Here is a 24,914-nt window from a genome sequence, read left to right as displayed (position 1 = left end):
CAGCCAATTGTCCTATTTAATGTTTGCTGAGACACGATTGTCCAATAAGTACAGACTGTCGTGTCCTTATTTCAGTGAATGTGCTGCTTTTTCCTTTCCGTATTACACTGTAGCTCATTGGTTCAACTGGGCCCTCGCTATTTACGGAGAGACGGGGAGAGTACGGGGGATCGCGGTAGCACCTCTAAAACCCCGCAAGCCCGGGGATGAGGAGGTCCTGCCAATATTAACGCCAAGACCTCATTATCATTTTCTTCTTGACCGTTGGGGACAGTCCCCGGCAATTTAGCGAGAACGGGGCTTGGTTGGAGCCCAGCAATCGGGAAGGAGGGAGAGAGAGATCGGGGCTTGGGATCAGCACTTGGTGGGGGATGGGTCGCCTATCGCGACAATGAGGTGACAATAGTCAAGAGGGAGGCAGAAGGCTTCCTTGAGGGGCAGGTAGGAGCACTGCTGCTCTTCTTGGCACACAAGGAGTGCTCCAAAAAGCACTAACCTGCTGGGGCTGGCATCTCTTGCCTCCATTTCACTGCTGGGTTTCCAGAACCTTGGGAAACCCAGCCGGCAGCAGATAAATATAAATCAGGCTCCCAATTGCACTGTGGGAGCCCGATTTAAATATTATAATGAAGTTTCCTGCCGCTCCAAGACAAGTCACATGCACACCACCCAACTCACCGCTACGATTAATGGCGGCAGGTGCGTATGCGACGGGTTGGGGACACGTTTGCTGATATTTAAAGCCCGACCCGCTTTTAAAGCCCGATCCGCCTCCTGAGGGCCCACCACTCATCCCGCCCCCATGAAAACCGGAAATGAACTGGTTGGAGGCGGGTTGGCAAGGGTTTTAGATATTTGCAATTGTTACTGCCCCCCACCCCCATCCCACCCATTTTTCCAGGCTAAAATCATGCCCCAAGAGTGAAAGGGTGAGAAACTGGTCACTTGATGGGCGGTGGCAGTGCTTTGTGATTGACAGACCTACAAGTTATCTCTGGAATCATCCTTTCTCTCTTTTGCCTCTTGGCCCTCTATCCTTTGCTCAGTCTCTTTGAGCTTCTCTCTCATTCGCTCTAGCAGCACAGTTAATACATCCAGAACTATTTCTGTAGTTAATACATCCAGAACTATTGCTTATAGGATGGTGTAGCTGTAAGATTTTAGCTGATGTACTGAGTAGGCTCTGTTCTGCCTCAAGGAAGAGTGTGTTTTATTATTTGTTGCTTTTGCTGTAAGAAATCTATTTTCTTAAACTATAGTGTGGCCGGCACTCGATACTAACCTGAGTAAATGAGTAAGGGGCCTGGATGTGTCCTGGGAGACAACTTTGAGGTGAAGGACCTGAGCTGTTACAATTGGCTACAAGGCTCTAATAGATAGTTAGGTGTTAGGCTTAGTAGGCAAGCCATTGCTATTATAGGAATTACAGAGAGATTTGGATTTTTTTTGTCAGTGACAGTAAAAAGCAACCATAACATTCTCTTTCAGAAATGCTACCAATTTTCCGGTTCCTACAGATGATCCTGCATCAGCCAGGCTGTTGTGTGCTACTTTATTATGCAAGTTACTGTCCATCAGTGAAGAGAGCAGTTCATTATTGCCTGCTCCCCTTAAAACAAGGAGCAAAAGCAGAAACCACAAGGAATGTATAACACTTCTGGTTTCTATATTGTCCTCGGCAGAAAGATGAAAATCTAAGCCTACGTCTGTAAACAAAAAGTAAAAAATGGCAGATGCTGGAAATCAGAAACCAAATATGCTGGAAACACTGATCAAGTCAGGCAGCATCTATGGAGAGAATAGATAAATTCAGACATAGACACTTTAACATTAACTCCTCAGATCCCTCCACAGATGCTGCCTGTTTTCAGCATTTTCTGTTTCTATTACATCTATAAGAGTATAAGCAACATCTGAGTGATTACATTCAGAAAATTCAGTTTTAGATCATCATTGATTGGAAGCTGGCTTTAAAATCAAATTCAACAAATTTTGCCTTCTGTCATTGTCACAGTATTGTTTGAAACTTTTATCTGTTGGGTTAGATTGAGACTCGATGTAAGCTTATCTAATTAAACAGAGCCAGCAAGTGTCACTCATTAGGAGTGACAATAACTCATATTGTTTGTAAATGTTACCCGTTTTCATGTAAATAAAAATAAACATATCTGCCTCATCCTCAAACATTATAAATCTGACTCCTGTACATGACCCAATGTTCATAGTTTTGAATTAATGATTAGTGTGGAGAAACTGGGGAGAAGATCACATTTCTGGAGCAAACCATTCAAAAAGATCACCTGACCATTTGTGCAAAACTTGCTGGGCTGAAAGGTATCATCAATATTTAAACAAAAACAAACGTAACATGCACAGATCCAGAGCAGGACAATAGTGTCACATTCTTTAACATTGCAGTAAGGAGAGACCTTCTGGTCATGAGATCTCTGTTTGTGGCATTCAATCCTACAATGTAGTTCAGCCTTACCGTGGTCCAGCTGATCTGTGTCCCCAGGTCTCTGAAGTATAATGTAATGATGGAGGAGACGGCAAGGTTCTTAATGACTTTGGTTTCTTTCAGTGGAGGACCAGCTGTGAACAGGCAAGACGAGGAACAACGTTATGTTTAAGTCATAACTTCAATAAAGGCAGAGTGAACACTGCAACCATTACATCACTGAAATCATCCAAAATAAATCACGATTGGAAATATCTTGCTGCACAATGCTTATTTAAAAACATGATTGGCGAGAGTGTGGAACTCGTTGCCACATAGGATGGTTGAAGTATATAGCATTAATACATTTAAGGGGAGGCTTGATGTAAACATGAGGGAAGAAGGGAATAGAAGGACACAGGAGCAGGGTGGGTGGTAAGAGGTAATTAAAGTTGGAGGAAGCTCGTGTGGAGTATAATCATCGGCATAAACCATTTGGGCTGAATGGCCAGTTTCTGTGCTGTAAATTCTATGCGATTCTATGTGAATTGTTGAAAATCAAAATTTCAGTGAATCGGTTATGTATTCACAACACTATCTACCTACTAACAGTCAGATCTAAGATTAGGAATCATTCATTGGCATCCTACTTGAAAGTACTATCCAGTTATTATACTTCAAAAGATAGCATATGACATTAGGGTAAGTTATCTTTTTCTGCACTCCTGGCACATGGAAAATCCCAGTGGGATGGGCAGTTTTGTCAGATGTGCTTCAGATGTGCATCCTCAAGTGTAAAATTCACCCTACTTGTTGGGACCCATCCCAATGTGATTCCTCAAGCAAGGGATCACACCGAGCTGAGTTGTTAAACCTCTCCTCGGTAAATGATTAGTGGGCCTTTACATTCGTCAACACAAATGTCACTACAAACTTTGTGTTGATACAGCTATAGATTCCCACAATTCACTTCTAACAGGAAATAAACTTTACTGCAACATATTTTCAACCCGTTCCTTTCTTGACCCATTCAGGCCATATTTATTGCTCAATACGAAATTTAATAACGGCACTTAGGGCAAAGAAATCTGCTACATGTGGGTATTGTTAGAAGTTGATTATCACTTAGGAGTTGTCATAAAAAGTTCAGTGCTTTAATCATATTAAAAGGAAAATTTAAAACACTGGCATATTCAGATTTGATGTTTAGGCCTCCCTGCATTTATTTAGAAATTTCAAAGCTTTTAATGTTTGTTAATGTGACCCCCTTGCAAGTGTTATTGAATGAAACCTATTACACTTTTGCATTAAATAACAGTGTTAAGCATATTGTTCAGGTAACAGATTAGAGTTTGAATTTCTCCTGTGAGCTTCTTGAAATAGTAACTAAAGTATTAATATTGAATTGGGTTACAATGGTCCTCTTAATTAATGTCCATGGTAGAGCTAGCTGAGAAATCCTGAACTCAGTTCATTGAGAGAAAATATTTGTCTCCTTCAATTGTTAATTAACACCTTCTGTGCACACACTTACACATACACCAGACAACAATGGCTGATAGTCATAGCATGAGCAGTAGCATGACCTGTCATCTTCAGGTCCTTTCCTGTATCCTGGCCTTCATACTAAAGAGGGCAAGATGACATACAGTGTTACCCTATTTTGCTTATACAGAAAATATCTGCTTTTCCCATATCTGAGATAAATGCAGTATCATCTACAATCAAACAGCCTCTCTCTCTATGGCTTATCCCTTTTCGTGTACACAGACCTCTAGATTGTCCAATCTGCACCCTTGTGTTGAGCAAGGCTCTGTGCCGAGACTCATAAAATGTACACTCCGCTGACGCCAATTCCAACACCATATTACCAGGTATCCAGCACATAAATCAACATCTGGCTGCCAGGCATCAAACACTGGCAGTATTGGACATCTACTCCACCGCCTCAATGACAGGGTTAGAAACACCCACCACTTAACTGCAATAAGTCGTATTGTATTACACCAGTTCTAAAAATGTAAACAAATAATTTATTAGGATGTAAGCTACGGTCCACCAGAACAGTGAGAAATCAATGAAAAATGTTAATGTTCACAATCGGATGTAGGACAGCAAGGGACAGATGCGCCTGAATCCAAAACTTTTTCAAGCCGGCCAAAATCTTTCTGTACAGAAAGTACATTTCAGACATCTGTCTGACGTGCTGCTTTCCTGGTCAACTGTGCATCAGAAACAGCAGAGCTGGAAGGAAAAGGCCCATTTAGGATTAGAAAGAGTCTTTTCAGCACTGTCAGTGATGGATAAAATGATTGGAGCCTAGCCTCTAGTCACTGCTCAGGAAGCACTGGGGCAGGAAGTAGAGCAGCTTGTTCAATCAATTTTCCTTTCATTCCAACTTGTTTTGAACAATCTAATTCTCTTTTAAAAAGGGTATTGGTGGATTAGTCTTGTATGTAGGTGTTAAGTTTATTTGAGCGGTAAGTGCAAGGTAAATGCATCCAATTATAAAATACAATCTAATGCTATTTTGCATCTTGGTTTAAATTTGATACGTGAAGCCATCCCATGGGACAATAAATATAATCACATGAATTAATCAGCTTAAAAACAATGGACAGATGCAATTTCATCAGAATCTGAGAGGCATAATATTACCAATAGAAGAGAAAGTCTGATGGACAGCACCCAGTTGTTGGATCCTCCACAGGACTATCTCATAAAAGCAGGTAAACTGAGGCACATATTCAGCACAGGGGTCAGGGGTTATTTCCTCAACTGCCTCCAATCCCACTCCTTGAGATAATAACTCCACCATTGTTCAAGGCAACAAAAAATGCAGTTGCTGTTGTGCAGCTGCATAAGGGTATTGGTCCGGAAATTCATAAGGGAGGTGAACTGTGCAATTAAACCTGGATCATGCCTGTCGATGACCTCTGACACCGACTCTCCTGGAATATGTAGGGTCAGTGGTAGTTCACCTCATTTAAATACACCCTCACTTGGCTGCATGCCTGTCCCCAGTTGCTGCAAAATGCAGCCTCTGTGGCAAGGATAGCAGTGGGAGGGGAGGTGGTGTCAGGGCCGCCTCCCAACCCAGGTCCCGCATTAAACAATAATATTTCCATGACCATAATTCTTTGGGAGCCAGGCCATGGGCCTACCATTGAGGAGACCAGTCTGCCTCTTCCCACTGGGTGTATCAACTTCTGAAGATGCGCCATTAACGTCTAGATTAAGGTGACAGGGACTCGCAATGTGAAGGGTTTCGCCCCAACCACAGTCTCACGCCATCCACATCACAGGCCTTGTAAGAGGCAGACGGAGGCCTTGGCCCTTACATGGTCCTGTGGGAAGTCCTAGGCCAGTACCTGATGTATCCAGGTCCTGGCCTATTCTTTGACCATTCCACCACACTCCAGCTGGTGTTATAGCAAGACTGTGTCAGAAGTGCAGATGAAATTTCGCACCATTATATCTTTTCATCCAGTATTCAAGTTGAATGGACCGTTTTGACACAGCCAAACAGTGTTGCTCTTTGATTAATCTGAGGACAACACTAGTGCATTATTCAGGTCTTTTTTGAGTCCTTTGAAAGCCAGTTTGGTTGGATATTGGTACAGCCTTTAGTGTCAACACACTCAAATGCTGACACTATTGAGGATCTTCCTAAGGTCTTACAACTATAAATATTATTCCATTCACTAGTGGCTAATATTTTTCTGATTAAAAATGACCAAGGTTTCTATTATGTAAAATATAAATAACACTAGTTGATCTCCTGGGGCATTGCTCAGAAAGAGTCAAGATCAAGTGTAGTCTTTAGGTGAAGTGAGGTTAGCGAACAGGGACAATCAGACCAGGGCATGCAAACGTAATTCAGTTGACAGATTAAAGTTCCATAGAATTGCATAGAATGTACAGTACAGAAAGACGGCATTTGGCCCAACAGGTCCATGCCAGTGTTATACTCCACAGATGAGCCTCCTGCCCTCCCTACTTCATCTAACCCTTTCAGGATACCCTTCAACTCCTTTCTCCCTCATGTGTTTATCGAGCTTTCCCTTAAATGCAACTATGCTAGTCACCTCAACTACTTCTTGTGGTAGCGAGTTCCACATTCTAACCACTCTCGGGGTAAAGAAGATTCTACTCAATTATCTTTTGGATTTATTAGTGACTGTCTTATATTTATGGCCCCCTAATTCTAGAAGTAGAAACATTTTCTCTAAGTCTACCCTGTCAAACCCTTTCCTTATTTTAAAGACCTCTATCAGGTCACCACTCGACCTTCTCTTTTCTAGGGAAAAGAACCCCAGCCTGTTCAGCCTTTCCTGATAAGTATATCCTCTCAGTTCTGGTATCATTCTTGTGAATCTTTTTTGCACCTTCTCCAATGCCTCTATATCCTTTTTATAATATGGAGACCAGAACTGTGCACAGTATTCCAAGTGTGGTCTAACCAAGGTTCTATACAAGTGTAATATAACTTCTCTGTTTTTCAATTCTATCCCTCTAGAAAGGAACCCCAGTGCTTGATTTGCCTTTGTCATGGCCTTATTAAGCTTATTAATCTACTTTTAGTGATTTGTGTATCCCAGATCCCTCTCTAGCTCTACCCCATTTAGAATCTTATTTTCCAAGGAGTGTGTGGCCTCCTTTCTCTTCCTACCAAAAGGTACCACCTCACGCTTATCTATGTTGAAATTTATTTGCCAATTACACGCCCATTCTGCAAGTTTATTAATATTTTTTTGTATTTTGTCATAATCCTCCTTAGTATTAATTATACCCCACAATTTGGTGTCATCCCCAAATTTTGAAATTGAACTTCCGATTCCTGAGTCCAAATCGTTTATGTAAATGATGAATAACTGTGGTCCCAGCTCCGATTCTCGTGGAACACCATTTCCCACCTTTTGCCAGTCTGAGTAACTATCTTTAACCCCTACTCTCTGTTTTTGATTTGTGTAGCCAGCTTGCTATCCATTCTGCTATTTGTCCCCTGACTCCACATGCTCAGAACTTAGTCATGAGTCTACTAAGCAGTATCTTATTGAAGGCCTTTTGAAAATCCAAATATATTACATCTACTACATACCCTTGCCTACCCTTTCTGTTACTTCTTCAAAGAATTCAATAAGGTTGGTCATGTATGACTTTCCCTTTTGAAATCCGTGCTGACATTTCTTTATTATATTTTCAGTTTCTAGATGTTTTTCTATTACATCTTTGAGTAAAGATTCCACTATCTTTCCTACCACCAACATTAAGCTAATTGATCTACAGTTCCCTGGACTTGTTCTATCTCCCTTTTTTAAATATAGGAATCACATCAGCTGTCCACCATTCACATCAGCTGTCCACCAGCTGTTCCCTTTTCTAATGAATTTTTAAATATATGTAACAGTGCCTCTGCTATCTCTTCCATATCTTTTAATATGTGCGGATGCAATCCATCCGGACCAGGGGTTTCTCCTCTCTAAGTTTGATTAATTTATCAATTATCTCCCCCCTTTCTATCTTAAATGTCTTAATATCTTTTTTGATCTCCTCTTCTAATGCCATGCCCACCATATTAGATTCTGTGGTAAAGAATAAGGCAAAGTAATTATTTAATATTTCGCTCTCATTACCTGTGACTTTATTGTGTGTATTCCTTAGTGGCAGTATCCTTAATCTGATTTTTCTTTTGTTATTGATGTGTCTGTATAATACTTTACTATTTCTTTTTATATTCCCTGATAATATAATTTCATAGTTTCTCTTTGCTTTCCTAATTGTTTTTTTGACATTTTTCCTAACCTTTTTATATTCCGTTTTGTCATCCTCTCCTTTGTTGTCTATGTACTTAGTGTATGCCATTTTCTTTAGTTTCAATTATGCCCTTATCTCTTTATTCATCCATGGTGTGTCATTACTGGCTAGTTCTTGTTTTTTGATGGGATATATTTCTCCAGGACTCTATTGATCACTATTTTAAATGTTTCCCATTGCTGTTCTATTTCTTTGTTTGTCAGTAAATTTTTCCCTAGTTCCAGTCTCATCCACTTAAAATCAACATTTTTCCATTTTATTACTTTGGACTTTGTCTTACTTACTTATCAATCTTTATCGTAAACCTTATTATGTTGTGATTGCCATTGCCTAGATGTTCCCCTACACTTACTTCTCTTATCTGTTCTGGTTCATTTCCTATTAATAGTAGTGCTTCCTCTCTTGCTGGGCTTTTTACATACTGGGTAAGAAAGGAGTCCTGCACACAATGTAAAAGCTCTATTCCCTGCACCCCTTTACCTACCTCTTCTTACAAGTTTATTTGGGGATAGTTAAAATCTCCCATGATTATTATTCTACGTCCTTTACTCATTTCGCATATTTGCTTACATATTTCTTCCTCACCTCCTTTCCACCATTAGATGGTTTGTAGTATTCCCCTGTTAGCATGATCAATCCCTTCTTGTTTTAATCCATATGGATTCTGTTTCTATCCTTCTGTTAGTTATGTCCTTTTTCTCTACTTCCATTATGTTATCTCTAATTAGCTACTCTACCACCCACTTCCCCCCGCCCCCCCCCGTTACTTCCTTCCCCATCATTTCTGATTATATTATAACCTGCAATATTTAGTTGCCAGTCCTGTTCTTTATGTAGCCTTGTTTCAGTTATTCCTACTACATCTGGTTCCTCACTATGGATTATTGCCTCCAGTTCCCCCATTTTATTTTAGATGTTGTGTACATTGCTATACAGGCAGTTTAATTCATCTTTAATTGTTGTTTCTTTTACTTTATTTTCAACAGTCCTTTTATACATCTGTTTTATAACTGTATTTGTTCCTTGACCATTTATATTATCTTTATTCCTTACCCTGTTCTGATCTTTACACTCAACTCCTGTTTCTTTTACCTTTAGGCTTTTGTTATTGCTGCCAGATCCCTCCCCCAATCTTGCTGGATTAAAGCCTAATGCACCGCCCTATTTAGCCTTTCCACTAGGACTCTGATCCCACTCTGGTTCAGGTGGAGCCCATCTCAGATGTACAGCTCATTACTGTCCCAATATTAGTGCTAGTGTCCCATGAAATGGAACCCCTCCTTCCCACATCACTCTTTCAACCACACATTCACCTTTCTGACAGTCATACATACTGTCCTTATTTTTATATAATACTTTGATTACATATTATTATTTATAGTTAAATAGCAAGACTTACAACAATTTGGGAAATGGAGTTGGTTGGAGCATAGGCGTATCTGTACAGTACAGAGTGAGGAGCTGGAAGATGCGAAACCGAGGGGCTATAGTACCACCACTGGTAAGAGGGTGTAATTACAGTTTGACAAGTTTACATAGGCAGTTTCCATTATAAATGTGGACATAGGAATTTACAATGGAAAAAAATTGACAACAAGTAGTGAGGTTTTGTAAACATTAAGTGTGCTGAGACATAAGACTTTTCATAGATTATAAATTTGTTTACTTTATTACTTGAAGATTTGTTAAATAAACCATTTTCCCCTAAAAATCTGTTTGTCTGAAAAACTGGTTATTATTTTTTTTAAATGATGCAAGATGGCCCTGAACCTTGAACTTTCAGCTTCTAGAATGTTCTGCCAAATGCGTACACCTTCATCTGCTAGCTCCCCATTTCCTTAATGTAGCAGGAGGCTTGTTTTGTGCTGGGTGATTCATCAAATCAGTTGATTAGTGTAAAGTATCCAGTTGAGTAGTATTTTCCTTTAATCATTGTAACTAGTTCATAAAATAGTGTACACAACCTGAAAAATCCTAAAGCTCCTCTGTGGTTATGATATCGCTATTGTCAATGAATCTCAGTAGGGCAATATATATGATGGCCATGATAGCTTCATGGCTAAGCATTCCTTTTAGAGGCAAGAGGAATTAAATCTAAACAGCATACATATTTAATGCACAAAAATTGATGCAAAATCACTGCTGTGTTTAATTTAGTCTGTTTTACTTCTTATTTATTGGTTTAATAGGTCATTTTCTGCTGATGCAGTAATAATTAATACCTCAACTTAATTTATAGTGTAATTCTGCAGCAAAAGATAATGAAAACAGCCAAAGTACATTTTTCACCCAAAGCATGATCTCCAGCTGAGTACTAACCGTTCCCAGCACTGTTGGGCTTTCGGAAAGTTGATACTGAATGTCTGTCTCTAGGAGTTGTGTCAGTATTTGTAGGGGGTCCCTTGGAGTGTGTCATTATTCACTGGGGGAGGAGGGGGGGAAATCTCCCAACCTGTAACATCAAATCATTCCTTTAGAGGTAAGTTCCATTCTAAAACGCTAAGGCCTGGAAGTTGCTCAAGAAATAACAATGAGACTAATCGGGCTCACTATTATTTCAGGGCAAATGGAAGAGTAAGTTCCGGAGAGCGCGTGTGTGCAGTCAAATGCGGAAATCCGGATTTTGCTCTTCCAGATTCTCTGCTGATCTGATATCTTTGCGTTAAAGAAATATCGCTGGCTAGAATCAATGGACCAACGCAAAGTTGCTCTCCTGTCCAGCTGGAAACTAACTAATCTCACCAGAAAAAAGATACGCTGAGTTATATCAGGTCTGAACTAACTTTTAACTGTGTGGTAAGTATTAATGTCTACCAAACAACCTCTCTGGCACTGAAAATTAACTTTTAAAAATGTGGACTCTCATTATTCCAGATTTTAATAGTTTTTGGATATATATATATATATTTAAATTTTAAATTTTTATTTTTTTTACTTTTTCTTTCTGTCTCTTTTATAGCAATCTTTTAATCTTACTTTCTCTTTATTTAGCTTTCTCTATCTGATTTTATAGTACATTTACTAATCTTATCTGACATTTCCTGGTTCTTAGTCTCCGCGGTTTGTGAATGAGCTTCACTTCCAGGTTCTCACAGCGTGGTTTGCTTCACGCTGATCGGTGGAGGGAACAGAGAGATGCTTTCCTCCTCAAACAGCTCAGAGAAGCCCAGGAACGACCATTGTACTTTTTGCAGGTCACAATTAAAGCAAGCTGGCACCCATAAGCCTGCAAAAAGTTTGTGAGTGAGTTAGTTACTTACGAGCGGCGGGCGACATGCATTCGCCGCTCAGTACAATTTCCGGCCCTATATGTATGTATATACACATACATATACAATAGTTCTGTTTCAATTTAGCACTCTCTCCTTGAAACCTTTGTGTGCTGTGGACAAGCTTATTTGTCTTGGCACTGTTGAGCTCTTGGGAACATCAAGAAATCTATTTGTCTGCAGCACCTCTTCCGCACTTTGAAGCATAAAATACATCAAAGGTTAAATTAGTTCTGTTACCAATCTTCCAAGCCTGGGAGAAATTGTGCTGTGTGATATTAGTACACAAACACTTAACATGTTCATGTGAAATTCCGTTGTCCCCAATTTTTGCAGAGGTCATACCCTAGTTGTTTGCTAATACCACAAAACACATCTCCACACAATTTAGGATAATTAAAACCAAGGTTAGAAAGGTATCATAAACTAGAGTATGTAAAAACAGTAAAACTACAGTGAAAAAATGCCAGCTAGTACACTGAAATAACAACAACTTCAATTTACATAGCGCCTTTAACGTAGTAAATCGAGATGAGAGAGTGGGGATTGCAATAAGATAAGCAAAATTAGAGTGTTTTTTCAAACTGTGATTGTGTTTTAAATACGAACATATGAATTAAGAGCAGGAGTAGGCCAATCGGCCCCTCGGGCATGCTCTGCCATTTGATAAGATCATGGCTAATCTGATTATTATGACCTCAACCCTACTCCTTGGACTCCTTTGTTAATCAGGAATCTATCTAACTCAGCCTTAAAAATATTCAATGACCCTGCCTCCACCGCTCTCTGGGGAAGGGAGTCCTACAGACTCACAACCCTCAGAGAGAAAAAAGTTCTCCTCATCTCCGTCTTAAATGGGAGACCCCTTATTTTTAAACTGTAGCCCCTAGTTCTAGTCTCTCCCACAAAGGGAAACATCCCCTTAGCATCTACCCCTTCAAGCCCCCTCAGGATCTTATATGTTTCAATAAGATCACCTCTCATTCTTCTAAACTCCAATGTATAAAGGCCCAACTTGTCCAGCCTTTCCTCATAAGATAACCCCCTCATCCCAGGAATCAGTCGAGTGAACCTTCTCTGAACCATCTCTAAAGCAATTATATCCTTTCTTAAATAAGGAGACCAAAACTGCACACGGTATTCTAGATGTGGTCTCACCAATGCCATGTACAGCTGTAATAAAACATCTTTACTTTTATATTCCATTCCTCTTGCAATAAATGACAACATTCCATTTGCCTTCCTAATCACTTGCTGTACCTGCATACTAACTTTTTGTGATTCATGTATTAGACACCCAGATCCCTCTGTACCTCAGAGTTCTGCAATCTCTCTCCATTTAAACAATTATTAGCAATATTCTGCCTATGATGCTATCTAGATACATTTGTCCTTTACATAGTATCATAGGCAGAATATTACTAATAATTGGAGCAAGTTTCTTAATGCAATATGAGTTTATTTCAATGTTTGAGCTGAAAACTTGCAAAATTATTTGGCCCAGGGAGACAGTTATTTTCCTTTACCTTTGATTGGTTTAAGTATTAATTTGCTCTTGAAATGAACAGTGATCTATTTCCTTTGGTGTATATAGGATGCACATTTTATACATTAATATGCAATTTCCTTTTATATTTTTCACACAAAAAGCATATTTGGATAGATTGTGTATTTGCACAGAGCATTGGCACTTCAACATGTTGTGCCACAGGGTGTTAATAGGAAGCAAATTTGCCCCCCATAATCCTGCCTATGACAAGATTCTGGTCTCAGCCATGCTGGCAGAGGACAATGCCAAGCACAGGGCAGGCAGCTGCAGCATCACAACCCTTGTTCATCCTGCAATTTGCAGAAACTTTTAAAATACAATGCACATGGGAAATTTAAACATAGATTGATATATGCTTGAATTCCCCATGTGATTCACGAGCATGAAGTTACTTTCACAGATCACGGGACTCAGCAAGTGTTGGCAACACTGCAGCTCCACATGTGAAAACATTGATCCAGATCACTCTTGCATAGCTTTCAGTTATCAGTTTGGATGGCAAAGGCAATCATACAGGAACAATCACATGCTTATTTTATAAATCATGGTATAGAGTGGGAAGATAACATTAAATAACTTCCACAAAAAGGAGATGATTAACCATTCACACATTTCAAAAACTTCCTTAAAAATGTGAATTATTTCTGGATAATCTTATTCAACAAAGCATTTTCATTTTCATTTCTGAACATTAATAACATCTGTCAAATCTTAATAACATTTCTGAAAAGTGCTGTCATATCTATCTTACCTAGAAATGAATAAAACAAAATCAAAATTCAGGGGAAAACATTTATCCTGGTTAAAAATGAAATAAAGTATACATTGTGGGCAGATTATTAAATATCTTTCCTAATTGATAACAATATGTTTCTCTTCCATTTTTCTGCTGACCATTTCTCATCTATTACCTCCCTGGATGTTTTACTTATGATCAGTCTCTTCACTCTCTTATTACTGAAGGAGAAGGTGTGAATCTCATCAGATCCATGCAGAACTCTACCTCAGTTATGTGTATCTCGACTCCAGATGGTGCAGGAGCATTCCTAGATAAGCTAAAGCCACCAAGTGTTAGGAATATATAAACATTAGGAAGAGGAGTGGGCCATTCAGCCCCTCAGGCCTGCTCCACCATTCAATTAGTTCATGGCTGATCTGCACCTCAACTCCATTTTCTCACGATTGCCCCACGGCCCTTGATATTCTTACCTAACAAAAAATTATCACTCTCAGCCTTGAAAGCTCCAACTGTCCTAACTTCCACAGCATTTTGGGGGAGAGTGTTCCAAATTTCTACTACCCTTTGGATGAAAAAATTCTTCCTGATTTTGCTCCTGCTGCTCTGATTTTAAGATTATGTCCCCTTATGCTTGACTCCCCCACCAGAGGAAATAATTTCATTGTATCTACCCTATCAATTCCTTTTAATATTTTAAATAGCTCGATCAGATCACCCCTCAATCCCTTATACTCAAGGGAAGACAAGCCAGCTTTATGCAACTTGTCCTCATAATTTAACCCTCTAAGCCCCAGTATCATTCTGTATGAGTGCAGCTCCAACAACACTCAAGAAACTCGACACCATCCTGGACAAAGCAGCCCTCTTGATTGGCATCCCATCCACCACCCTAAACATTCACTCCCTTCATCATCGGCGCACAGTGGCTGCAGTGCAGGATGCACTGCAGCAACTTGCCAAGGCTTCTTCGACAGCACCTCTCAAACCTGCGACCTCTACCACCTAGAAGGACGAGCAGCAGGTACATGGGAACAACACCACCTGCACATTCCCCTCCAAGTTACACACCATCCCGACTTGGAAATATATCGCCATTCCTTCATCGTCGCTGGGTCAAAATCCTGGAACTCCCTTCCTAACAGCACTGTGGGAGAACCTTCACCACACAGACTGCAGCAGTTCAAGAAGGCGGCTCACCACCACCTTCTCAAGGGCAGTTAGGGATGGGCAATAAATGCCGGCCTCGCCAGTGACGCCCACATCCCATGAACAAATAAAAAAATAATTCTGGTGAAATGCTCCCTTGTAACTGCTTGCACCTACTGCACAAGACACTGCTGAAGCACTAAATGTTTCTCCCATAGCAAGAGTGAGTAATCACACCCAACCCAGGGATAGTATTGATCCATCCACAAAGAGCAAGAAGCAAATAGGTAATGTGATGTGAGCTCACCAATTGCTGGTCTTGTGCTCTCTTGATATCCTGTATTTCTAATATTAATCCATAGCACACTAAAGACAAAATTATTCATTCACCTGAACTCTCCTTTGTCGGGGCTGCCATCAGTTGACAGCCTGTTTCTGTTTGGTATGAAAAGAATACATGAGAGATTGATCTGGTGCTGTAACCTTGGCAATCTTGAGTTCTTTGTAATTACTTTGGCTGAAAAGCAAGCCACTAGAACCAATATTTAAGACAATCGGGTGACAGTTTTGTCAATGTTGCTCCCACCTACAGTGGGACAAGGAAGCAGGAGAGAAAAAAAAGATGAAGTAGAAAATAATGGTGAATATAGATACAATAGTATGTATAGTTAGAAAAAGAGCAAAATGAACGAAAAAAAAGGAGAACAAAAGAATAAGGAAATAGAGAATAGGAGGGGATAAACAGTGGGTGCTAAATTGGGCTGTATAACGCCCGTTGTTTCAGCGTTGCACGGCCTCCCGGATGTCCAAGATGGCGTCTTGGATGCGCATGCATGCTTCTAGCATGACGGGCGCTAGACACCATCTTGGTAAAGGGTTTAGTACATGCGCAAATAACAAACGCCGACAGCATGTAAAGTAGGGAGAATATGCATTTGATCAGTGTGTAACGCTGATTTAAAGTGATACACAACATTTTGGCACTTAACGCTCCAATCAATGCACTGTCTTAACTGCAACCATCTAAACATGTCTTAGAGCACCCGAAGGACCCCCCCCCCCCCAACCCACCCCCACTCCACCCCTCACCAGTGCTATTTTAAGGGACCATGCGGGATTTACACTTTAGTTGCTTGATTATTGCTTCTGGCTGTTGATGAATTTGTAGCTGTTTCTGGAGGTCTCCTATACTTGAATACTTGGACGAGGGGACATAGCCTAACATTTAAAGCTAGGACGTGCAGGAGTGAAGTTAGGAAAAGCTTCTACACGCAAAGGGTGGGAGAAGTTCGGAATGCTCTTCTGCAAACGGCAGCTGATGCTAGCTCACTTGTGAATTTTGAATCTGAGATTGATAGATTTCTGTGAACTAAGGGTATTGAGGGATATGGAGCTAAGGCGGGTATATGGAGTAAGGTCACAGATCAACCATTATCTCATTAAATGGAGGATCAGGCTTGAGCGGCTAAATGCCACTGCCACTTGCTGCCTCCTGTTATGCACCACCTTCTCCTGCAAGAAAGCGGGACATGTGTCTGGGTGATGTGGCTGTCATAATTGAATAGTTGCTAGTGTGTGTGTGACCTGTGAGTTGTGGGTGGGTGGCTTGCAACAGTGGCAATGTGTAAGGGTGAGAGGAAGCATCTGATTGGAAGAGTTGTTTATTGAGGGAAAGAGGGATGGAGGGTGTAGTGCATGGAGCAGTGGATGCGGATAGTGGTGCAGTTGGTAGGAGATGCCACTTGACGGTTGACCTCACTCACCTTGACCACTTGTTGTCAAAGCATTGAAAGCTACTTCCTGCACTGCATCCATGTTCGTGGTACTGTGTGCCTGACGTTGACTGCATCTCCTAATACCTCCCACTACCTTTTGAGCATATGTCTGGAGAGCCTCTTGCCCCCTCCCACCCACCCCCCCCCCCCCGACCGGATATAAGATGTCCCTCCTTCTGTCCACCTCTTGCACCATGGCCTCTGGTGCATCAACAGAAAACCTTGGTGCATGCACTCTCGCAGGCCTGGTACCAACTGAGATTGGCAGATTGGTGAGGTCTGGCATGCAGATTGGAGGATGTGGAATTTAGTAGTGTGCAACCTTTATTCAATATTTTAAAATAACTCAACAGTTTGTAAACATAGGGATGGGACCTGCATCTGTGTTTTACGCATGCATCATCTGATCTCCATTTAGACTCCGTGCAGACCCATGTCTTATTTTTGGCAAATAATTGGTACCGGCTATCTTTAAGAAATGTTGGCTACCTGTCAGAGATACCTGCCTTTAAGAGATTCAGGCTCCCCCTGCTGGTGGAAAGTGCGAATGACCTCATGTCAACGCTGATTTTGGACACTTGGTTAAGGTAAGTGTTCAGGCAGGACGAACGCCTCGTCCTATCTGCGATAGAAGCACCAGGTGCAGGTTAATCGTGGATTGGTTAACCAATTTAACCCTCAGTAAGTACTATTTTGCTGATTATTTTAGTATTTTAATGTTAATTTTACATTAAGAATAGCTGATTGTGAAGTTTCCGTAGCTTTATTTTGGTATTATAATTTTCTTTCCATGAGATGAAAACGTAAAGAACTGGTCAACTCAGAGGAACAGGAATTTATGTGAGCCAAAATAAACCCCTTGTATATTTTCACACATTCTGTATATACAATACACGTAGCCAACATCTGAGGAATAAATATACTTCTCATTTGAGTTGTTTTAAAATGATTCACCAATGGGCCATCAGTCATGGAAATAAGGGAAGATTTTCCAGTAGCCATAACCATATTATAATGAATTTCAGTTGGGCATGTGTGTGATTACTACTCTGCTCAGGACGGGATAGTGCTGGGTGTTCCATTTGACCTCAGGAGTGAACACAAGGCAAGTCCATGTACGATGGAGCTCTTACAGAGGAAGAGACTTTTTGTTAATTTTTTAAAAAAAAGTTACAGTCTTAATGTAGAGAAGTGTGAAGTGATGCATTTTGGATGGAATGAGGAGAGGCAATATAAACTAAATGGTACAATTTTAAAGGGGGTGCAGGAACTGAGAAGGTCAAATGTTTCATGGTGGCAGGACAAAAAAGCGTAAGCAATCCCGGGCTTTATTAATAGAGGCATAGAGTACAAAAGCAAGGAAGTTATGCTAAACCTTTATAAATCACATGTTAGGCCCCAGCTGGAGTGTTGTGACCAATTCTGGGCACAAAACTTTAGGAAGGATGTCAAGGCCTTGGAGAGGGTGCAGAGGAGATTTACTGGAATGGTACCAGGGATGAGGGACTTCAGTTATGTGGAGAGGCTGGAGAAGCTGGGATCGTTCTCCTTAGAGCAGAGAAGGTTAAGGGTAGATTTAATGGAGGTGTTCAAAATTATGAGGGGTTTTGACAGAGTAAATGGGGAGAAACTACTGGCAGAAGGGTCGGTAACCAGATGACACAGATTTGAGATAATTGGCAAAAGAACCAGGTGGAGATGAGGATAAGTTTTTTTATGCAGCGAGTTGTTATGATCTAGAATGCATTGCCTGAAAGGCTGATGGAAGCAAATTCAATAGTAACTTTCAAAGGTGAATTGGATATATACTTGAAAAGGAAAAAAATTGCAGGACTATTGGGAAAGAGCAAGGGAGTGGGACTAATTGGATAGCTCTTTCAAAGAGCCAGCATAGAGACGTTGGGCTAAATGGCCTCCTTCTATGCTGTATGATTCTATGATTCCTTAACCAAGGGAAAAATAAGAGGAGATATAATGAAATAATCTCAGGATATTAAATTCCACCAAATATTGGAACTAATATTTACAATTTACAACTGCAAACAGGTTGAGTTCTGCCTGTAGGAATGTTCCCTTTCAGTTTCATTCAGGTATCTTTTCAGAATACTGTGATCAAAATAAACTGCACAAAATTTCTTTGTGCCTCAGTAAACCACATCAGCGCTACGCTGACATGCTTGATAAGTAACGTAATATTCTTTGTCACGGAATTAATGAAAAAGGGATAGTGCAAAAAAAGGGAGGTTTTACTAAGAAAAAATAAATAAGAAAAAAAGTGTTTGATCGAAAAACACAAACAAAATCACATTGGCATCGACATCCAGCTGTTTTAGCAGATAGTTGTTCATGAAATACAATACACATTGAAAACCTTTCAATGGTAAAGAAAAAATTATGGTCCAAAAATAGGGATGGGCAATAAATGCTGGCCATGCCAGCGATGCTCACATCCCATGAATGAATAAAAAAAAGCAACTAAAAGATACTCATTCATTGTTACATTTTTGGATTTCTTTCCTTTTTCACTCCAGAATTGTTTTTGGCTTTCATGCCTCTCAACTATTCTGCTCTGTGAGCTCTAACTTCCTTGTTATAAATTTCACAAGTCTACCTAGGAATTCTCTCATGTTTGACATCACTATTTACTCCTTCCAGTGGATCTTACATCCTCTTTGATCTAGAGTGCACCTTTGCTGCCCAATATCTAGTTAACAGATTGTGTAACTCAGAGATCCAAATGAGAAATTCCTTGTTGTGTATACTGGATACTATGGTCTAACAGATGCTGCCACATGCATTCTCCTATGGTTTTGGAGGGCAGACAGAAAAGCATTCTAGGAGGTGAAGCCATTTGTGAACCAATAAATAGGTTTACTTTATATAAAATATATGAATGAATAGAATACAGTTTCTCAGTGAGAAACATCTATTTCCTATCACTCCTTGTACATGAAACTTCAAAGTAAACTCTTCCATCCTGATATGGACTAATCTTATTTAAATGTTAGCAGTCCCTTAATTAAATGGCAATAAACTTTTCTTTTTCAGGCCGTACATGTTCATATCTCAGCCTGGAGCCTCTCTGTTTCCTTAGCTGACTGCGTCACTGACAGTTCCAAAATGACTGCTGTAGAATGAGTGAGTGAGAGAGGGGGAGAGAGAAAGAGAGAGAGAAAGAAACAAAAAGTCAAAGGTTGTCCTCTGACCTCTCCCCCCATCAAAGTTACCACCTTCAATAACAACCCCCATCACGCCCCCTCCCCCCCACCACTGGTGTGGAAGTTCCTGGCTAAGCTTCCCCCACCCCCACCCCTCCCTGCTTTGTGTGAGGTTAAAAATCCCTTGAACAAATCACATTTGAAGGAAAGGGTTAACTGTGCCCCTTTTATGCATTATATTTGAAAAACTGCAAACACATTAATGTTTAAACTGTGTTCTCACAAATCCTGTTTTTCTTCCCTCAATGACACTGATAACATTGGAGAGAATGAGTTTCAGGACCAAAAATATTGTACTGTGTGGATAGAGATATAGATTATTAAATAAATAAGCTAAATGGATAATATTAAGCTTAAAGGGTTGTTAAGCTTTTAAAACACAAGCTTTTGATCGCAGCAGGGGGTGATATAAGAGAAGGAGATTGCTGAAATATAAACGGAAACATGTTGCTATAAGAGCATACATCAAAGGTTGTTAATAACAAAGCCATGAACCTCTCATCCTTATCTGGTAATCTGTTCATAGAACAGGGATTCGTAAAACATCAGAGTGTTGCATTCATTATAAAAGCAAATGGTATAAGGAATGGATTTGAAACCATTGGAGCAACTGGAATTGGAGATATCAAGACCATTAAGAATGTCTGGGTATAGAAATGAAAGGGCCAATCTCTGCATGAAAGACCATAAATAAAGATAATAAAGAGGCCTCTCACATTTCATGGTTTGAGATTGATGCACATGGCCTTAACTACATCAAAGAGACCTAGTCCTAGTAACAAATGGAGCGATTGGACAAAAAGAATGACACTTTCACCCAATTCTACTCTTTATTGGTCCAAAACAATATCAAAAGAAGACTTTGCGACAAAACTAGTCTCTCTCTATCTCTCACTGCAATCGAAGAACTTACAGGAAGGTCCAACAAGTGTAAGAAGAAAAGAACCTCAAGTGTCGAAGAACTGATCACCCTTCAGGCCTAGATGCAAAACCCTTGGTTTAAGATTCTATACATTAATAATTAGCCTCGTATTTGTATGAATTGTTAAATTCATTAAATTAAATAATAACGTTGTGAATTACTGAATGTGTAATATGTGGAGCAAGGTCATATGAATAGTTTGATTTTGCTTCATGAATGCTCGAATGAATTATAACATCATTAAACAATTAGTTTTGATTAACAAAGCTACCATGAGGGTGACTTTCTTTGCTTGACTATTGTCCAGGTTTAAGAATCAATGGAAAATCAGGTTTTTCCTGTACTTGCTAGGCATAATAAATGAAAACCAATCTACCATCAGGATGCAAACTACTGTGGAAGATAATCAATGAGTCCCTATTATCTCACAACTGAAGTGACATGCAAAATTACACAATTTGATAACTATTCCATCTGTTATTCAACCTAATTGCCCTAATGAGCATTCTCAATGGAAGTTAACTCTTGGTCAGCTGAGCCTGTCTATCTATCAACAACATAATGGGCCCGATTATCCTGGTAGTATTTAGCGCAGTGCCGGCATGAAATGGCCAGGAATACAGTGAAGGGGGTGGAAAATCAGGCAGGAGTCAGAAATACCGAGTTTCCTCCCAGAAGAGCTTCCGTAAAGAATTTTTATTGGTGCCTGGACAGGCTGAAAGTTCTGTCTATCATAAAAAAGGTCCAAAACATCAGAGGGAGGGTAAGAGGTCAGAGGGGTCCAGGTGGTCTTTCCACCGCACAGCAGACACTTTCTCCTGTCTTCAGAATTCTCGTTCCACCCGGACCTGCCGGTCGCTCGCCATTTTAATTCCCCATCCTACTCCCACTCTGAATCTCTCTGTCCTCGGCCTCTTACACTGTTCTAATGAAGCTCAACGGAAGCTCGAGGAACCACACCTCATCTTTCGATTAGGCACTTTACAACCTTCTGGACTCAACATTGATTTCAATAACTTCAGATCATAACCACTGCTCCCATTTTTTTGGACAGCAGACGCATGTAATGGTTCTGATGTTGCCATTTACAGCTCCTCTAGACCCATCTTTTGTTTCTTTACTTGTCGTTTACCACCATCATCTCTTTTGTCATTTAATCACTCCCACCCTCCACCCTATCAGAGACCTTCCCTTTTGTTCTTTCCTCCCCTTCCCTCCCTCCCCCCCCCTCTTTCCCTGGTTCTGTATTTGCTTAAAAACTGTTTAATCTTCAGCTTCTTCCAGTTCTGACAAAGGGTCATCGACCTGGAACGTTAACTCAGTTTCTTTCTCCACAAATGCTGCCTGACTTACTTGGTACTTCCAGCATTTTCTATTTTTATTTCAGATTTCCAGCATCAGCAGTATTTTGCTTTCAATAAACTGCCTAAGTTTTTGTTTGCTTTCTTCTTAGTGGACCATCCCAACTTCCCATCTGTCTTTTATTATTCTTGCATTCATAAAATGTGGGTGTGGGACATTTCTTTGATTTCTCTCCTAACCAGAGGTCGGCGGCAGGCCTTTCTATTAAACCAGCTACCTACTCCCCTCCCATTCCCCCGAGTGCATTCGCACCAGGCTACTCTGGCAACTGACCCCGACTGAGCTCAATGAATAGGCTCATCCCAACAATATTAGGTGTGGATGCTTGCTGTGCATGCTTAATGATGTGGAGATGCCGGTGATGGACTGGGGTTGACAATTGTAAACAATTTTACAACACCAAGTTATAGTCCAGCAATTTTATTTTAAATTCACAAGCTTTCGGAGGCTACCTCCTTCGTCAGGTGAACTGACGAAGGAGGTAGCCTCCGAAAGCTTGTGAATTTAAAATAAAATTGCATGCTTAATGAGGTAACAATATCCCTATTGTCCCAGAGCATAGGGAATGCCATTTCAATGGTTCTGGTTTGACTACACAACTCTTCTTTTAGCCTCAGATGCAAGCTGGGCTTTAACCCTTTGTGGACTCAATTGAATTTAAATGCAAACACTTCAAAATAACCTATTTCCAAATCCTTTCCATAGAAAAATGCTCAAAAAAATCAAAATCCAAGAAGAACATACATCATTCCACATTTTCAACAGGCACATAAAAGCTCAACAAGCCAAGTTATAAGTGTCTTGCTTGGATATCTTTTTATTTCTATCCCTGTCATATTGCTCTTTACCAACCTAGTTTTAAGAACATAACAACATAAGAAATAGGAGCAGGAGTAGGCCATACGGCCCCTGGAGCCTGCTCCGCCATTCAATAAGATCATGGTTGATCTTCCACCTCAACTCCGTTTCCCGCCCGATTCCCATATCCCTTGATTCCCTTAGAGTTCAAAAATCTATCGATCTCAGCCTTGAATATACTCAACAACTGAGCAACCACAGCCTTTTGGGGTACAAAATTCTAAAGATTCACAACCCTCTGAGTGAAGAAATTTCTCCTCATCTCAGTCCTAAATGGCCGACCCCTTATCCTGAGACTCTGCCCCCTAGTTCTAGGCTCTCCATCCAGGGGAAACAGATTCTCTGCATTTACCCTGTCAAACCCTTTCAGAATCTTATATGTTTCAATGAGATGGCCTCTCATTCTTTTAAACTCCAGAGAGTATAGGCCCATTCTACTCAAAATCTCCTCATAGGACAACCCTCTCATCCCAGGAATCAATCTAGTGAACCTTCGTTGCGCCACCTCTAAGACAAGTATATCCTTCCTTAGGTAAGGAGACCAAAACTGTACACAATACTCACCAGAGCCCGGTACAATTGCAGGAGGACTTCCTTACTCCATCCCTCTTGCAATAAAGGCCAACATACTATTTGCCTTCCTAATTTCTTGCTGTACCGGCATGTTAATTTGCAGTGTTTCGTGTACCAGGACACCCAAATCCCTCCGAACACCAACATTTAATAGTTTCACACCATTTAAAAAATATTCTGTTTTTCTATTCTTCCTATCAAAGTGAATAATTTCACATTTCCCCACATTATACTCCATCTGCCACCTTCTTATCCACTCACTTAACCTGTTTATATCCTTTTGCAGATTCTTTGTGTCCTCCCCACAGCTTACTTTCCCGCCTAGCTTTGTATCGTCAGCAAACTTGGATACATTACACTCGGTCCCTTCATCTAAGTCATTAATATAGATTGTAAATAGCTGAGGCCCAAGCACCGATCCTTGCGGCACCCCACTAGTTATCATGAACAGGTGGGTCGGGGTTGGGCGGGAAGATAAAAATCGGAAAAAATGTAAAACCCGACCCCAACCCGCTTGTAACTCACCTACTTCCGGTTTTAACAGAGGCAGGTCGAGGGGTGAGTGAGCAATCCGCCCACAGGAGGCGGATCGGTTAGTAAAATCTTTAAAGGAGGCTGCGGGCCTCCATTTTAATAGGTTTTATATTTTTAACTCCTGGGGGCCTGGGTTCCCAAGCCTTCTGCTTCACGCCACATATGAGGAGGTGAGAAGGCCCAGATCAGTAAGTAAGTACCTTTATTGCTCTGCTTGTGGGCCAGGACGAGCAGGAGTGTTTCCTCCAGGCTCAACAAGCTTATCTGCCGCAATCGCACACATGCGATCAGCTAACACCCCCCCACCCACCCCCCCGCATATCCGATGCTGACCCCCAACAGTCTCCGCCCCCCCATGATCTCCGATTCCCCCACGATCTCAGACCGCCCCATGTCTGACATGCCCCACGATCTGCGGCCCCCCCAAGATCTCCAACCCACCCCCACCAGCTATGAACCCCCCCAAGTCTGACCCCCCCATGACTGAGCCCCCGATGACTGACCCCCTCAATGACCCCCCGGTGACCCCCGTCCCCACCATTGACCACCCCCCCCCCCGATGACCAACCCCACACGATGACTGACGCCGCCCACCGATGACAGACCCTCCCACCCCCATCTAAGACTTACCTGCAGGCATCTACTCCCTGGCAGCTCTCCCATCTGACTGACCACCAGGCTGACAATCTGGCTGGCTGTCGAGCGGGAGACCTAC

General features: G+C 41.0%; 1 protein-coding gene across 1 annotated transcript in view; it reads right to left on the bottom strand.

Moving 5' to 3' along the window:
- Positions 1-24,914, bottom strand: part of LOC137321174 (trans-2,3-enoyl-CoA reductase-like) — a 131,087-nt gene that overhangs the window by 63,999 nt on the left and 42,174 nt on the right. The window contains exon 4 of the mRNA XM_067983438.1: positions 2,489-2,592. Within this exon, the coding sequence (XP_067839539.1) occupies positions 2,489-2,592 (104 nt within the window). The remainder of the gene's footprint in view (positions 1-2,488; positions 2,593-24,914) is intronic.

The sequence above is a fragment of the Heptranchias perlo genome, chromosome 4 (genome assembly GCF_035084215.1).
Source record: "Heptranchias perlo isolate sHepPer1 chromosome 4, sHepPer1.hap1, whole genome shotgun sequence".
In the NCBI taxonomy this organism is placed as follows: Eukaryota; Metazoa; Chordata; class Chondrichthyes; order Hexanchiformes; family Hexanchidae; genus Heptranchias; species Heptranchias perlo.
This window is presented reverse-complemented; position numbering and strand designations above follow the sequence as displayed.